General features: G+C 43.2%; 1 protein-coding gene across 26 annotated transcripts in view; it reads right to left on the reverse strand.

Annotated features, from left to right (window-relative positions):
- Positions 1-18,099, reverse strand: part of foxp1b (forkhead box P1b) — a 169,578-nt gene that overhangs the window by 15,645 nt on the left and 135,834 nt on the right. For all 26 annotated transcript variants that reach the window (XM_047814355.1, XM_027146613.2, XM_047814356.1 and 23 more), the window contains 3 exons: positions 16,149-16,290; positions 10,678-10,876; positions 4,407-4,514 (listed from right to left, as the gene is read on the reverse strand). In XM_047814355.1, the coding sequence (XP_047670311.1) occupies positions 4,407-4,514; positions 10,678-10,876; positions 16,149-16,290 (449 nt within the window). The remainder of the gene's footprint in view (positions 1-4,406; positions 4,515-10,677; positions 10,877-16,148; positions 16,291-18,099) is intronic.

Genomic DNA, 18,099 nt, shown 5'->3' on the forward strand with positions numbered 1-18,099 from the left:
TCATTGAGATGAAGAGGAACTAAATGAAGCTAGGAGAAAAAGCCAAAAGGACAACAAGGAGAAGAGAGATGAAATCTGTAATAAACTTGAATTATGAATATAATTACGCACGATTATTTTACACTGCCAAGATCCGCTACCCCCCCCCCCCCTCCACCCACCCCCCCACACCCCCCAAACACATTTATAACTAATCTAAATAAGTAGCTGGCCCCACTAAGTCTTTGGCTTTCCTCCTTTTTTTGTGGTGATTTATATAAAATGTGCAGATAAGGTTTTTGCCAGTGAAGGAAATATGATTGGAGGATTTTTATCAGGCTCTGCATGAATTACAGGTTGGAAAAATGCTTATGTAGGGGCATTTCATTAATCATTTAATCATAAGCCGAGCAGGATGTTTGAACCGATTTCACAAATACCCTTTCATTTCTCTACTTCATTATGCCCGCTAATGGATCCAATATATTATATATATCATAAATTATATCGCATCGCTGCTGACCATGTAGGTCACTATCACCAGGTGGGGATTTGTGGAGCTGAACAGCAGCGATGTCGGAGGGAAGGGAACCACAATGCACATGCCGGGTGGGTTACTGTCTTCTTTTCCAACACACCTATTCTTGCCATTCACACCTAATGGAACGAGCCGGGGCGGCGGCCACGACCGCAGAAGTGACGGCTTAATCGATGTCGGAGCTGTGATGTAACTGCTGCAGATGTTACACTGAGTGAGACATGCATGTGAGGTGATGGAGACCTTCGGGTAACCGGACAAACAGGATGAGATTGGGAGGAACCCGTGCGAGACGTGCGTGCTGTCTGAACAGAAAAAGACTGAAATGATAGTGGATGAGTGTGTGTCATCATAAAGACATATAGATATATATCCTATATGTCAGTTTGCATAACTTTTCTACATAAAGACTTCAACATAAGATGAGGAAAGGCTTCATCTCAAATGGAATGCTATGATGGTAGTCTTAAAGTTGATTGTTTTTCCATAGTAGCACATCCCAAAGTGGTTTCTTTCTCTTATACCACAGGAGCTTGGGTGATGATCGAAAAAGGTCATTTATGAATGAACAGGTTAAGATTTTTTGTACCGCTTAAAATGAACACGAGGCAAAACGGCTCTCGTTCTCGCTTAGCGCGTGAATTGTTTCTATAGAAAGAACTGAATTATAATCGTTGCTACGGTCACGGTCATGAGTCGTGCCGTAAAAGAAAATTAATCAACAGCTTCGGACCGATCGGATTTTGAGAATTCAACAGAACTGAAGGTATAATTATAAATAAACAAAGTCATTTTATTTTATTTTATTATTTCCTCACCAACCTCCTAGAACGGTGTAGGGGAGAAGAGAGAGTTTGGATATCGTGCAAGCGTTTTTTTTTTTTTTTTTTTTTTTTTAACCGTCCATCAAAAATCCCACCTTAAAACACGACATGGAGCAACGTGACGTGCGTATGAATCTCTTCTCACTTTCATCCTTTGTTACACTGCATGAATCCCCCTCCCCCTTCCTTTTTCTCTTTCTAATGACATGTAGAGTAAGAGTGCATAATTAATAGGAAATGAAATATTCAAATGGCCCTTAAATCAGCCTCTCAGAAGAGTGTCTGGGCTTGAGGAGGTCTGCCCGAACGGCACGACTGACAGCAGGAGGGACTTTGAGCACTGACATGTGTCACTTTCTGGACCTCAAGCGCATGGACTTTTTTTTTATTTTTTATTTTTATAAAGCTTCCTGGCAGGATGACAGTGTCTAATGTAAATTGCCACAATAAACCGAGTTAAACAGCCATTGCTTAAACAGTCAGCATTTTACATGTCATTGAGACGGCCTGTCCTCTTATCGCCGGCTTAAATAATATGGTGTTAGTCACACCGAGGGAACAGCTAGAACAACATCTCTGAGCAAACTACAGAATTGTTTATTGTTCCTATTGACGTGCAGACGTTTACTTGAGCAAATACAGCGTGTCCTCCAGAAAAAACACGATCGAGTGTCATTTAGTATGCATTTATTTATTCATATTTTGTTTGCCATTAAGTCTAATAATGCACATAGTGTACCGAGCATTGTGTTGTGTTTGTAACTGCTTCTCGGTACTGAGTAAATAGATTGATATGCTTCGTGGTAAGACGGCCTTCACACCCTGTTAGTAGGTTTTTAAACGGATGCTGACGGCGTCTATTTATTCTAGTTCTATACTAATATGGCAAGTAAACATAAGGTCAAAATTGAACAGACAAAGTGTTTAGTATGTGTGGTAAATATACACACACACACACTTTTTCTGAAACGTCACAGAACTCTTTAGTCCTGTTAAGCCGTGCTGTTCCCCAAACATGCGGCCCACCTCTCCCTCCAAGCCCTCATCTCCCGAACAGGAATCAGTCTTTTCATTTACTTTATTTATTGTGACAGCACGAGCAGGTATGCGATATTTTCTTTCACAGACAGAATAAATAACCTCCGGGTTTAAAACAACAGCTTGGCCCGATGCTGGTTGTTGCTGTTGGCACACGTTGTGGAGATCTGTGTGCTGTTAGTGCGCTGCTTCTTTTTCACTGCGCTCGGATACTGCTGACTATATGCTTCTTCTCACTCGCTTCCCTCTCGAGTCAGAGAAGCTTTTTCGGTGCCTCTTATCGTCTGACCTGATGTAGCGCTCGTCTTTTAGCCTTTTATTTGCGATTCTTCTGGGCCGTCGAGCGGCAGACTGGAGGAGGTGCATGTGGTAACGTTTAACGGCGTCAAGCGCTAACACCTCCTCTATGCCGGGTGAACCTTCACCCTGCCTCTTTTAAACAAAGACAGCTTTTGTGGTGCCTCTACAAGTGTTTTCTTAACATGTTCCAAGCAGTTTAGGGCAAGCAAGTAAAGTAAACAAGATGTTGCCATGATAAAAACACTTGTGAAAACACTGCAGAGTGCACTTGGGTCCTTTTTAAGGAGAGGGAATTTTTTCTTTCCTTCGCCAAGCTCTCAGATGCTAATTCCTCTCATTTTTGTAAACAAATGATGAAGCTATGAACTAAGCCACAGAGAGTGGAAGGGAAAAAAAAAAAAAAAAGCAGGGATGGATTAAGGAGGACACTCCAAAGCCTGCTGTAACATATGAGAAACAGGCACTCATTTTCCTGTTTAGATATTTGCTGTGTGAAGTGGGAAAAGCACACGTTCCTTTATGCTTACAGCTTGAAAGAGTGCAAGCGTACTCATTAACACTTGCTTTCGCTGGCTAGGAGACGACAGAGGAAGATTACAACATTATCTGCAATGCGATCTGGAGAAACGGTTACAGTTCCACACACCACTCTCTTTTTTTTTTTTTTTTATACAGCTCTTTTAAATAAACTTCACTGAGTGGCATGAGATCTGACTCTGTAAACTGAAGCAAAATGCAGGGAATGAAAAAAAAGGATGAAGAGGAGGAGGAGGATGAGCAGCCGTGGCCTTGCACCTATCTGTGGGTCTTTTGTTGCTCTGTGGGCTTTATTTTGATATAATGTGGCCTGATACCTAATCACTAACATGCTGGCATGCTGCTTGCTCTCATCATCTTTGTGTGGGATTACGCACACTCAACAGACTGAAGCTACGGAGATTAGGAGAAGCAGGAGTTTGCCGTCGTGTTCCGGCGTGTTTTTTTAAACACCTCGTCCTTTAGTGCTGATAGAAACGCTTGCTGCACATGTATACATGCGGTGTGTCACATGACACGCCTGGAGCACATGGGCTCAGGATAAGTGCCTAACATTAAGGTAGAAGGGGAAAGACACAGCTGCTGTATACATTTGCATTATCGTCGGCGCGCCAGGGCTTGAGCTGCTAAGCTGTAGGGTTCGTCTGCTAACGGTTTGTCGCTGTAATCGGCGCAGACTTGCTTTGTTCTGCCAAAACCCGTGTACACGATTCTTACGTTCGCTTACAGAATGAGCCTGTGATCTTGTCTCGCTACAACGACCAGCTGTAAGTGAAAAAAAAAACAAAACAAAACAAAAAAATTGGACATAAAAGGTGGCGGTAGAAGGAGGAACGAGACAGAGCCCCTATCTCTGTCCGCAGAGAAAAGACAAGGGCAAACCTGCAGCGCTCTTGTGGTGCGGCCTGCTGCAGATAAACATGCCTCTCGTGTTTGTTTGGGACAAAGTGGCAGAAATCACCATGGGAACAGCACTTATCACTCTCGCACACACACTCACACACGCACAAACACGGAGGGTCCACCTGTAGCGTGGCTGAACGGCTAAATGAAAGGGGGAGCGCGGGAGCAAGGCGAGATGCTATTAAAGCGCGCGGTGGAGTACGAGCTGTACGATACGACTCGGTTCACCTTCATAAGTTTCAGGAGTTAGAGCAAAGATTGTTTTTTTTTTTTCCCCTCTCTCTTACTTGAGGAAAGACTGGAAGTCATCGAACACCGCTTCGCATCCTGGCCATTTACACACGCCGTGTGCGTAGAGCGGGTGGCTGTGGTGCGTGTGCTCGTCCGGCGCCGAGCTGTGGAAAGACAAACACATTAATATCAGTAAAACAGCTTCAGTCACACTTTAATGTCACACTGTTAACAGTAAAGCATTTAACCTTCACCCTAATAAGGCTATTAATGTTCATATATTCCATAAAAGCACTGCGCTTAGATTATACATCCCAGTGTCCCAGCGCTGACTTTAGCATGGAGTCGCTCATTGTGATCAGTGTTCACGTGTGATCTAGGCTTCCTCGTGGCCAGTCAGGGACTCGGAGTGATCCGGCCAATCGATAGCTAATTCTGGGGGTCTGCTGACAGGCATGGCTTTGAAACAGCATGGCCTTTCAGTTGTGACCGCTGAACCGTGATCCCTCCATCCACCTGGAGCAGCCGGCCTTTCCCACAACAGGAAGCTTCCCAATCCAGCTGGCCAGCGCCCACCGAGTGCAAACAGTAAACACACTCCACCTGCTATCAATTCATCTGCCCGCTGAGAGACGGCAATGGGTGTGCGAGCGAGGATTTGACACACGCTTTTCCCCTACGTTTGAAAGCGCCTTTTGCTCGGACTACAGGAGTTGCATCAGCATTAAGCGGAGTGTGTGACTGTTACAAAATCAAATGCGGCAGTGCTGTTGCTATCTTGAACCTGATTGGACAAAAGGTGCAACAGGACGGCTCTGACAACGGCGTAGGCTTTAAACTAAACTGAAACGAAAGGTTGTTCTAACTGGTTCTAACGTGTTTCCGTTTCTATTGTAACAAGTCGTTTACAGCTACTACTATAAACGCTGCTACGGTCAAGGTTACTTTAAGATGCTTATTTAACATTTATGAAGGTGTTTTGTAATAGTCAGTATGTTTCCCTCACAGGACGGTCTTACTGTATGTGTGCGTGTTCTTTTTTTTTTTTTTTTTGTCCTCTCTCTTATTAACATTACATAATCCGCTAGCTGCCATGTTCGAGCGAGATTGCCTGCATTGCTGAATTCAACGCTAAACAGAAATGTAGATGCAGTTGAAAAAGTAGCAATAAACAACCGTGTCAAACAGCGCGATAGCCGTCTCACCTGGTTCTTACGCTGCCTTCAGCCTACGGGGCATAAAGGACGGGGCTGAGACGGCGAAAGTGAAATCTAATCTGTCACGTGGCACGTCAGAACACCGAGCTGCTCTGTGGGGATTATCTTTGCCGCACGTTTGAGGCGCGAGTGTAACATCATCTGTGTTCGGAGAGAACGCTTGTATCTCTCAGCAAACCGCATCCCTGCGCTAACCAGCACAACAGCATTAGGAAACAGCATGCATGCCTCCTCCTTCTCCTCATGTTCCCACCTTTCTCTCACTAATAATTCATCCCTTGCTCCATCCGTACCGCCGCTCACTCCTCAAACTAACCTCCTCAAAGTCAAACTATCACGCCGCTACTCATCCATTTAACTAGACTAACTATTTTTAAATGGTGCTGCAACAAATGAGGATGTTTTCTTCTAGAACTAGTGACTTGCTTAAGAGTCAGAGTTGTAGTGAGCAAGCGATAATCCCGCCACATTAGGAGAAAAAAGGCGAATCGTTTATGAATGTATTTAGCGTACTGCTTTTCCTATCCGGAAATCAGAAATATCTTTTGTCGTTAATTCGGTGATGAATTATGCATACACGTTAAGACCTCTGTATCGATACGGCTAATAAATAGACCGGGCGAGATATGTTTTAATGACTTCTTAACAAGGAGCGGCACGACGTCCATCTGGAGAACGGGCGAGGTGATTTTTTATTTAAAAGACCTCCTCGTTTTTAATTCTCCTTCGCATGTTGCTTAATTTAGTATTAAAACGATATTGAACAGCAGAGTGCTCGGGGACTCGAGAGAGGCAAATGATGACAAAAGTGACTCGGTTTACGGAACCAAATTGTGGGAACGTTTAAAGAGTGGAACATTAGGGATTTGGGATGAGGGAGGGTCTTTACAATGCCGACCCCGTTTCAGTCCAGCAGTCTAAAAGCAGCCCTTGTGCTGCTTCAGCTGTATTAAATTTGACTTGACCCCAGGCAGGTCTATTATAGTCAAGCCGCCTCGGGGACAGCGAAGAGACGACCTCTAATGATCTCTTAACTTCAGCGTGGCAAATCACGTCATCTGCTTACTGCTTACACGGTGGGACAAAAAGAAAGCCGGTGAAGTGAAGAGGACTTTAGGCAATACCCTTAAGCTACGGTCAAACGTGCCTGGAAGTTAAACACCCTGCCGTCAAAAGTCAAATTCAAGGATACATAAATGTCTAAACGCTTGTGATATGAAATGTAGCCGGGTCACATTACTTTATGGCGATTCGGTAGTGGAACGCAGTGCAAAGATCATGCTATCTGAATTATTAGGTGAAAGACAGCAGTTGGAGACACGTTACAGTTACACCGGCGTTTACACAGAAAAAATGCACTTGCTAAAACACAATTTGTAAAAAAAATTTTCACAGGGAGAAAAAATATATATATTTATATATATATATTTTTTTCCCCTGTGGAAAAAAAAATTATACAAATATTATATATATATATACATATACACACACAGTATAATCTCACAAACCACAGGAAGCCCTTAGCCAATTCCCCCAACCCCCGACTCAATTCTCACTAAGACTCGGCCCTAAAATGATTTAATTATCATTTTCTGAGTGGAAGATCAATTAAAGGGGAGAGACGTTGGGGAAAAGGGGACCTGAATCTGATTATTTATCTCTTTAACAAATTCGCTGAGCTGCGTGTCCCCCGAGCAGCTTCCTTGCTGATGCATGCTGGGAAGGAAAAGAGGTGGAACAACAAGGGCGACACTTTTGCCCTTTTTTTCCTCTGTGAATCCGTGTCGGAACGTCCTCTTGAATTTCTCTTTCTTTCTAAATAAGATAAGTATCTCAGCATAGGTTGATGCAGGTTCATGCGGCTGTCGGCACTGTACGGAGTGCGGATGGGTCAGATGGACTGACACGTTGAAGGCTTTTATCATATTTGGGTGTGTGTGAGTGCCTCGTCTCCACGGCCGGCACCACTGGGAGAGCAGCGAGGCTGCTAAAAGCAGGAGCGGGCCGCATCTAAAACGTGCGCCGAGCGATTGGATTTCTTCTCCTTTCCTTTAAGACGGAAGTGAAAAGCAAGCGAACGACGCCTGTGGATGCACTTAAGGTTTTAGTTGCAGGCGTCGCAGTGACTGGCCAGATTTTTATATGACACATGAACCTAACTACATGGTACTTAACGGGCCGAGAGGAAAATGATCCGGCAGGACTGGAGGGAGCAGGTCCATCAACTTAGTGCCTGCTGGCTGTGGCATGACAAAAAGGACTAAGGGGGGAAAAAAGCATCAAAAGCACATCCAGATAAAAAAAAAAAAAAAAGAGGTCACATTTTTCTATTTGTGAACTTCGTTCTTTACAAATCACCTGAACTAAACCCTTCCTGGGTTCATCCAAGGTGTAAAGAAGTGAACAGAAATCTGTGAAGATGCCTGAAGTGAAAGCAACTGAAGCGTGTTCTTACATCGTTCCTCACAAACAAACAAACAAACAAACAAAGTGAAGCATCATCAATGCACAGAGCTATTTAAACTGTGATAATGACTGTTAACGCAGTGTCTTGAATGGAGCTGTTTGGAGAGAGACGGTGAGCGCAGGAGAGGAGCGAGGGAGCGATCACCTGCTCACTCCTCTGACAGATCTGAGATGCTCGCTGCATATTCAGCCTGCAGAGTGCCTTCTTCATGCTGCCGTGCACTAAACTGCTGCTGACGTCTTCTTTAATCTTCCGACGGCACGTGCTCGGGTGGGAGAGGCTCGGCTTTAACTCCCGTCTTCTCCAATGTTTTAAAGAAGACTCGGTTTCCTCCTAGAGCTTGTTTTCCTAGCTGTTTTTTTTTGTTCTTTTTCTTTTCTTTCAAAAAGGCTAGACGACCTGTTTGTGCGCTTTGGTGTGAAGGTGCGAGTGACAGAGTTTTGTTTTAGAGAGAGAGACATAAAAAGAGAGAAAGAGACAGAAAAAGAGAGAGAGAGCACAAGAAAGAGAGAGAGAAAAAGAGAGAGAGACAGAAAAAGAGAGAAAGAGAGAGACAGAGTGAGTCAGAAAAAGAGACAGACAGAGAGACAGAAAAAGAGAGAAAAAGACAGACAGAGAGAAAGAGAGAGAGAGAGACAGACAGACAGACAGAGAGAGAGAGAAACAGATTCAGAGAGAGAGGAATAATTTTAATTATTGCTATCAATGTGCCTGCTTAACATGTTATGTCACAGGCAGACTAAAAATAATAATCATAATAATAATAATAATAATAATAATAATAATAAATATTTAAAATTCACTGTTATTAAAAATGAAGTTTTCCTTTTCTGTTTTAATGTAGTAATTAAAAAAAAGGGCTTGTCACAGTTTTTGTTAATTGCTATCATGTAAATCATGTAAGCCGTAACAGATTCTCTCTCAAAGCTCTTTTTTTTTTTTTTTTTTAACTAAATGCTGTGATTCATGATTAATGAATAAATTACAACTGGTTGTAGACAAACCCACTTTGGGGTGGTGAGACTATCTCTGTGTTAGTATAACAGCACAGCCTGAACTGTTGTATTCCTTGTACAGTAATCACTGGGAAGTGAACGTGTGTGTGTGTGTGTGTGTGTGTGTGTGTGTGTGTGTGTGTGTGTGTGTGTGTGTGTGTGTGTGTGTGTGTGTGTGTGTGTGTGTTTGTGTGTGTGTGTGTGTGTGTGAAGATAAAGAGCCAGGTAAATTGTAAACTGCGTAAAATTGTGTCATTCATGAGGGAATATCTTCATTTCTCAGCAAGAGCGACACTGTTGTGACCCAGTGCGACCGGACCTTAAATTAAACGGAGAATGTGATTGTGCAAACCTTCTGCTCGTTCCAGCCAGACCTGGAGTTGCTGTATTAACTGTGATTTCATTTGCATCGCTTTCACAGGCTGCGATCAGCCGAATATAAACGCGTGTGCATGTGCGCGCGCGTGAGTGTGTGTAAGAGAGAGAACGAATGAGCTCACAGTGCCTTGAGGCTTCTCACAAGCAGTTCAAAGATCGTTCCTCGGCAGATAAAAACAAGTGAACGAGTTACATGCCAAATTAATTTCTTCCTCAAAGACACGGCGGCGACATGGCGCTTTTCCTAAATAAATCTCCATGTCAGGATAACGTGAAGTCTTTACCTAAAGAGCCTGTAGAAGGTCCAGACAACACGATTCCTTTTCTAATAAAAGAAACGGTGAGCTCTTCCGAGTTCTTATTTAACCTCTGAATCCACTTTAGAGCTACAATTACAGCACAACTCAAGCTGGAGCAATCTAATAACTGACATTTACTGAGGTGTGTTTCGAGGTTAATTCAAGTCTTATTTAACAAACAGGAGTCAAACCACACGGCTGAGCGTTCACGAGTACTTGGTGTGGAACACAAATAGCGATGTCTACCGGAGTAAGCTGGTAATTAATAAGGAAATGGGCCTATTCCCATTGCTGTAATCTAGCCACAGAAATAGCCATGGACTCCCAGGTGTTCGCTTCCCTTCCCCAAAGACTGAATTGGCCTGCAGAGCTTGCGCCCTTAATGAAAAGAGTGAGGTACTTACTAACGACAAATTAATAGTTACTAGGCCAAGCCTTATGGGTAGCTGTCCATCAAATTCTGCTCCCCCTGAAGGCATTGCAGTCTTGAATGAGAAAACAAGGAGGGCCTGTTTGCTTTAGTCAAAGATGACAGGAAGGAGGTGGCAAAAAAAACGATAAACGCCACATTCTCCGTGGACGGGAAAAAAAAGTAGGTATGGGGAAAATATATAAATCTATATATAAATACAAAAACAAAAACTCCCACTGCCTCAAGAAGATATCTATCTATAGCACCTCTTTAACCGTGGCCTGGGTCAAGACATATATATATATATATACACACACACACACACACACATATATATATACATACACTGTATATGGGCCTCCACGTTACAACACAAGAACGTTAGGTCTGATCAAACACTGCTGTGAAAGATAACAGGTTATTAACGTGAAGACTGTCTGGTAGTATCACAAGGAATGCAAAAGCTGTCCACGAGGTTTCTTGAGGGAATAATAATAAAAATAAATAAATAAATAAAAAGTCTCTCGTTAGTAATAACAGTGTTTAGCATTTCTCTTACCTCTCTCTCTTGAGTGCATGGCTGCTGTACTGGCCGTTGGTCGTAGCGTGCTGGTTGAGGTGGCTGCTCTTTGGAGGCACGGGCGAGGCGGAGGACAGGTCCAGGCCACGGTGGCCGTTGTTTCTGCCACTGAACTCCTCCTTCACGTGTGTGCCCGTTACCTCCTTCCACAGCTGCTGCAGCTCAGCTGGAATCACGCCTGCCACAAAACAAATTGGATAATTAAATCAATTAATGGGCTAATCCACTTCCACTTGTGCTGTAATTAAATAAAAAAAAAAAAACAAGAGGCTAAGTAAACAAAAGGAGCGTATTAATTAGGACTTGTTCCACTACGGGAGAGCGTCAGGAGATGCATTCGTACCACACACACACTCACTGTTTGTCTCTTTCTCACACACACACACACACACACGCTCTCCCTGTCTGTCTCTTTCTCACACACACACGCACGCGCGCACACACGCACTCACTCGGTGTATACAAATCTCTGGCATTCATGTGCATTTCATGCTTAAAGTAAATAATTAACATTCAGACAAGCCGTGAAATCTGAATCATCTTCTGAGACAAGGGAGCAAGTTCACAAAAGAATGTTTGTAACACATAAAAATGTTCACTCGCAGGGAGAAAAAAAAAGATAGGCCGAGGTTTAAAAAAAAAAAAAAAGGGCCCCTGGGGTAATATTCGGAAAAGCAAGTTAATGTGCAAAATACTTAAAGCTCTGAGCTGCCTAATTGACACACACACAACTTAAAGCATATTTAATATGGCACACTGCAGCTTCACCACAAACACGTTCTAGATCACACTTACACACTTACACACACACACACACACACACACAACTCCATGTACCATTAAATCGCTGTCCATGACCAAGTTAAATGTGACTGAACTGAGATGCTGCATTAGCAATATCTAGTGAATCATACGCTATAAATACAGTACTGCGTATATATACCGTGCGTACCAGGCGTCGGCTCCTAGCGATTAGCCCGACGGTACGGACTTGATAATATAAAATTAACTACGAGAGGCTTTGGTCGATGGACCCATCAACTCTTCTATTAATTATATCAATTTTCAAAATAGAAAGGAAGCTGATTTACCCTCTGCTTATCTGAATTACACCGTAAAGTTTTATTTCCTGTCTTCAATCAATCGCTCTCTTTTTTTTATATGCAGATACTGAGCATTTAACTGTAACTAACACACACACACACACACACACACACACACACACACACACACACACACACACACACACACACACACAAATGCTTAGTCTTAATTTATTCCTTTTGTGGTAAAATAACTGGCGAGTTGAAGACCTCAATGCGATCAGCAGAAAATATTTTGAATTTGATAAGCTACTAAAGATTTTAATTATGCCAGTAATGGAGAACAGTGGGCTAATGAGGCGAGGAAAGAGAGAGAGAAAGAGAGAGAGAGAGAGAGAGAGAGAGACACTAAGCAGTGTGAAACGAGTCTGATAGTACTGCTGTAAATTCACTCGAGATCGTTTGCATATCAAAGAGCTGGAGGAAATGATTGCGAGACCAATCAATAACCTTTCCACGTTCCACAGGAACATCTTTTTTTTGCTGCTGTGGATATGGGGTGTGTCCTTTTCGCTGTGCTTTTTGGGCAGTCAGCTTTGCTAGCTATACTCATGTGCGACGGACACGTTGTTAAGAATGTGAACATGTATCAGTTTTCAGGCCTGTGTGTGTGTGTGTGTGTGTGTGTGTGTTGTCCATGGTTAGTGTTTATAATGGCTGATGGTGAAGGTAAACAGAGGAAGGGAAGGACACAGTTAGAAGTAAGTGTCCTAGGTTTCTCCTGCATTTTGACAGTGTGCTGTGTATTTTTAGCTGATAGGCTTCGGGCCTCTTCTCCCTGTACTGCGTTCTCTCTGGTCGCTCTCGCTAACCTTCTTTCGCCTGCAACACATCTGTATTTATTCTCCTTCTTTCTGTCATCCTGATCCGTTTACAATCCCATGTGTGTATTAATCCTCGCCATTAATCATCTGGCATCAAAGCTTTTTCAGCACCGTGACAAAAGTGGCTGGAACACCTCCTGCAAAATAATCCCATCCGAATCTCCGCTTGTGCACGACACCACCAGACCAATCGAATTAAACTCTTACCGTTATTCAATAACCCAATTCCAGAAGAATACACGGCAACCTGTATTTAATAGAAACCCTGTCCATGACCCTAAATTTATCTTTTCGGGCCTGGATTACTGCATCTAGGGTGCTTTGCCATTTTTCAGCCTAACCTCTCCCTACTCCTTTCGCTCATTAGAGGCCAAAGATACACAGCCCTTGTTTTAAAAAATGTATGTCTGCACCAAGCTTGATTGATTACCAGTGGTGCAACTACATTTTTACCGCGGCAGGTAGCAGCGGCCTGCTTGGACCGGGAGCACTTCAACCTTTCCCGTCCTTGTACCCCCCCCATACTCCCTGTGACCCTGTTCAAGCGAGAAGAAAGTTGATTTAAGGATCATAACCGCATCAGTCGCCAACCATCATCATCATCGGTGGCAAAAAAAAAAAAGAAAAGAAAAAATAAATGACCCGGTGGCTCTGGCTGTGTAAAGTGGCCGGCTGTGCCGTTTTTTTTCCAAGGTGCTACAGTGCTCTATTGGGGGCCCGATGTGACACAACTATTAGTTTGTTGTTCCATCAGGCGAAGACCTTCACCGCCACCCCCCTCGCTTACGTCTCTCTGATCGCCGCGTCTTTGATATGCAGCCCTTAGGCCTAAAATATGTTCCTCTCTGAATGCTACAGGAGCTATTAAAGCAGTGCCATGCTGCTGAATGATCAATCAACGCCAGGACACGCTGGCCACGATCACTGGCTGCGTATTAACGGCAAATTTGTCTTGTCACCGTCCCATGGCCCTTTCCTGGACAACTAAACTGATGGGAGGCGGGGGATGAGAGCTGGCTTTGGCTCGGAACTCGTGTACACACACACACAGCACAATGAAAGGCAGGTAATAGAGTGGAAGGGGGTATGACATGCACACACACCTAACAGAAACACCTGGGAGAACATAGCTAATGCAGGTGTCTGACTGAGTGAACGGGTCAGACATCATTTCCTTGCCTATCCATCTCTTTTCTCTTATGCTCTTTTTTCCCCCCCTATAGTGATGTTTAAGAAGCTTCAATTGTTTTCCCGTCTCTCGGTCAAGACGCCTACTTTAACCTTCTCCATTTTCAAAGAGTCAATCTCAAAAGACAGTAAATAAGAGCTCCAACAACTTTTCAGCAATTTTCCAGCAGCAACCAAAGTACCTGTGTTTGGTTTGATGGAGAAAAGTTTTCGAAGCTTGTCTTGGAGAATTAAGGTGCTACGGTTAACAGTGTATTTTTAGAACAATGTATGTTCAGATAAATTTAGGCGACAGATGAAATGGAAAATTGTTGATGATAAACAAGTGCGCTGGCACTTGCACCCTCTCACGCGAGTGTCAGCGATGCCTTCGTCGTGCAGGTGAGACACTGTTAATTAATAACAACAAGAGATGATGCTTTCTGCTGGTTGTACTGCATCTAACTGTAGTGCAACCAGATGCACTAAAAAAAGGGGGCAGAAATGAAGAGAGAGAGAGAGAGAGAGAGAGAGAAAAAGAGAGAGAGAGAGAGAGAGAGATTCCAAAGCTAAACTTTTTCATAAAGGCGTTGAAAGCATTATGCTGTGTTTGCATTTAATCTAATTTATTACCCAAATTTAATGATCGTACAGAGACGAAAGCTCAGAAACTTATGAAGTTTCAATAAGATCCATTTACATAAAGACGCCGTAAAGACTTCTGACCCCGGAATGCCGACACAGTTGTCCCTAAATCTCTAGACAATCGGAACCAATCAGCACTCGTACAGCTCCGCTTTGTTCCTCTGCATGTGTACAGCTATTGTTGCTTTACCATCACCTAAAGTACACCAAAATCAAGACTTCAAAAAAGAAAAGAAAAGAAGAAACAGATTGGAGTAGCGTTAAACAGATGAGGAAACGTCTCCCCCAACTTACTGCGGTCGGAGCACACGTGCTCGCACGCACGTGAGCAGCGTTAACTCATCGCTCACATGGCAATGCTAACTAGTTCTGCTGAACATTGAACAGATTAGATCTCAGCCTCTGGAAGGCTGCTCTACTGAAGCATGAACAAGTCTGCTGGGGTGTGAAAGGAAAAGGTCATCAATAACTTCAAACAGTGAGGCAGAAAATGTGGCAAATAGGCCAGGTCACACAGACGCTCGCACACACACACACGCGGTGGATGAAAAATATCTGAGGACAATGTGTCACTGCTAAAGCTTAAGTCCAGCCGAACGAATGACGATGACTTTTGAAGACATTCATGTCTGTTTATAATTCATCGGAACTCTCGGAGTCATGAGAAACGTACGTAAACGTGCATTATCGTGAATTGGTTTACTGTTATGAAAGCAAATATTGAAATATCGGAACTCAAACACTTGCATGTCAGAAAATGAGTACATTTCAAATTCTGACTTCTAGCCATCTGGGAATGTTTTAATGTTCTAAATTCTGGGCATAACCAAATATATGGACTACACAGTGCTAACAGCAGCTTGGGTCACTATCCTTACGCTGCCATGCCTAGCTCAAGGGCATTGTGGGGTGTTTTTTTTTGTTGTTGTTGCCCTAAACAAACAATAACAAGACTGCACAAACAGTGTGTTTGCACATTACCTAACCAACTCCACCTCCTCCTCCCTTTCTCGCCTTATCGTACTAAGAGGTTGTTTGTCTTCGGCAGAGAGTGAACGAAAGAGAGAGAACAGTCAGTGTTTGGAGGAGGGGGGGGTTGTATGTGTGTGTGGGGCAACTTTATATGAAAGAGCTTTTGTGACTATGTAGCTGCTCCTTGAGAAAATATTACAGGGGGTGTATAATGAAATAAACTTCCTGGCAAAACAAGTATTGACTCAGCGTGTGCTTGTGAAAATAGGGGATTGGCCACGATTCACACAGGGGAAGCTGGGAAACAACGCACCTGGTGTGCTATCGGCTTGGAACGGAGCCAGCGGAGGATAAGGAGTGACAGAGAGGAAGATGAAAGGAGGCGTGGGGATGGGACGGAGCCCAGGCTTGGTGAAATTAAGTTTAGTTTAGAATAGGAGATGATGTAACGTACAATAAACAGATCTGAAACCGGACATAGGAGTTTAGAGAGGGAAGCGCGTAAAATGATAACTGGAAGTTTATGTGGAGGTGTAAAGAGTATGTGTGAAAGCGCTTGAGAGAGAGTGTGTGTGTGTGTGTGTGTGAGTGTGTGTAAAATTTATTCTGACTGAATAAACAAATTTATTCCTATTTCTCTTCATTATTAAGATACAGGTTGATATTACTTACAAAAGTGTGTGTGTGTGTGTGTGTGTGTGTGTGTGTATGTGTGTGTATGTGTGTGTGTGTCCTTTACCCTGAGTGAGAGAGTGCAGAGGCAGATTCTGGTTTGCTTGGATGGACAGCAGGCCTTGTCTTTGTAGACTGAGCAGGTGCTGCTGCTGCAGCTGCTGAACCTGAAGGAGCTGCTGCTGAAACGCCAACTGCTGTGTAGAAACCTACAGAGAGGAAGAGAAAGAGTGAGCGAGAGCGAGAGAGAAAATAGGGGAGGGACACTGAGACAACAGACTACAAATCATTCCTACACACACGGCAGGTACATGCCTTCCTCTCTTAATTAACTCAGAGTTGTGACAAACAATGAAACAACATAGTTAATCATTCATAATAAGAACCGCAGGATTTTAATTACGCCCATTCATAATTCAGTGAACATGCGTGTAAGTGAAAGTAAGCCTTTATCATCCGCCGTATCAAAGCTCAGATCCCAGGGCACGGACGGCTCGCTGCCTTCCTGCCGGGGAGCTGACGAGGGCTTTGGGGTAGCAGGCATTAGAGTATTATCATAAAGCCTCATAGTGCACTATACTGCTGTGTCTCAGGTATTACAGGCATTTGTGCAATATCTGGTATTTAAAAGAAATAAATAATAATAAAAAAAATTATATATATATATATATTATATATATATTATTACTGCTATTATATATTTAAGGTGCATAATAATTACAATACTTATAAACAAACAAACAAACAAACAAATAAATAAGTAATTGAAGCTGTAGTGAAGGGGAAAATAGAAAAACAAACAAACAACAACAACAACAAAAAAAACCTAAAAATATTGTGTGTTCATGTATACTGGGTTGGGGATGGGAGCGACCTCACAGGGTGAGCCGTTTCTACAAGAACAATGGTGGTGGAGAAGTACTCTTTACTCAAGTAGACCTGTGGGGTATGTTGAGGGCACAGCTGGAGAGGAAACTGGATAAAGCCTAATGTGGTGGAGGGGAAAAAAGAAAAAAAAAGAAAAAAAAGAGAAGCAGAGCCAGACAGACCAAACGACAGAGAATGACCGAGCTGAACTAATACCCATGATATGTGCTGGGTGAAATGGAACAGACGACGTCATGGTGATAAGAGAGAGAGGGACAGGAGTGTTGAACACTTTAACCCTCATTAGTCCCTCTCTCAATAACTGTTCACAAACTGACAGCAGCACCAAGCTGGAAAGATTCACTGATCAGAGTCAGCAATGTGTACAAGCGTTTGTGTGTGTGTGTGTGTGTGTGTGTGTGTGTGTATGAGAGCGCATTAAAGTACACCTCTTGCTGCTGCCAAGCTGTGTACCGCACCCTCTTCCCAAACACAGGATGCGCTGCTGTGTTTACTGCTCCCGACTGAAGGCAAACAAAAAAGGTCTCGCTGCACCGCGGAGGCCGGGTCACACAGGAGACCCCGGAGCAAACTGAACACTCCTGATAAAACAAGCTTGCTCTTTCTGTCCAATGGTCATGTGATCAGTAAAAGTAGAGCAATAAAGGGAACTTGGTGGTGTTTAAAATCTTAAAAATGCCTATTTATGGACAAGCTGAAAAAAATGCCTCTTCAACATACAGTATAATGGACCTTCTTGCAATGAGATGAACTCTGTGTGTGTGTGTGTGTGTGTGTGTGTGTGTGTGTGTGTGTGTGTGTGTGTGTGTGGTTCTTAAATGAGTTTGTTTATAGGTCTAACCTGCTGGATAGTTAATCAAACAAAATCAGATGTAGTTAGTAAGTCATGTGGATTATAATACTCACTACTCACTGTATCTAAACACACACACACACACACACACACACACACACACACACACAGAGGATACTAACAGTACACATGAGAGCTTAACACCAAATACACAAAAAGACAGGGTACAGAGCACAGACAAGCGTAATACAGAGTGACACTCGCGGACCCTTTCATTGTCTCGACTCCGATATGAAGGTAAAGATCTTTGGGCGGGAAAAAAAAAAAAAGACTGGAA

Source organism: Tachysurus fulvidraco, chromosome 5, assembly GCF_022655615.1.
Source record: "Tachysurus fulvidraco isolate hzauxx_2018 chromosome 5, HZAU_PFXX_2.0, whole genome shotgun sequence".
NCBI lineage: Eukaryota > Metazoa > Chordata > Actinopteri > Siluriformes > Bagridae > Tachysurus > Tachysurus fulvidraco.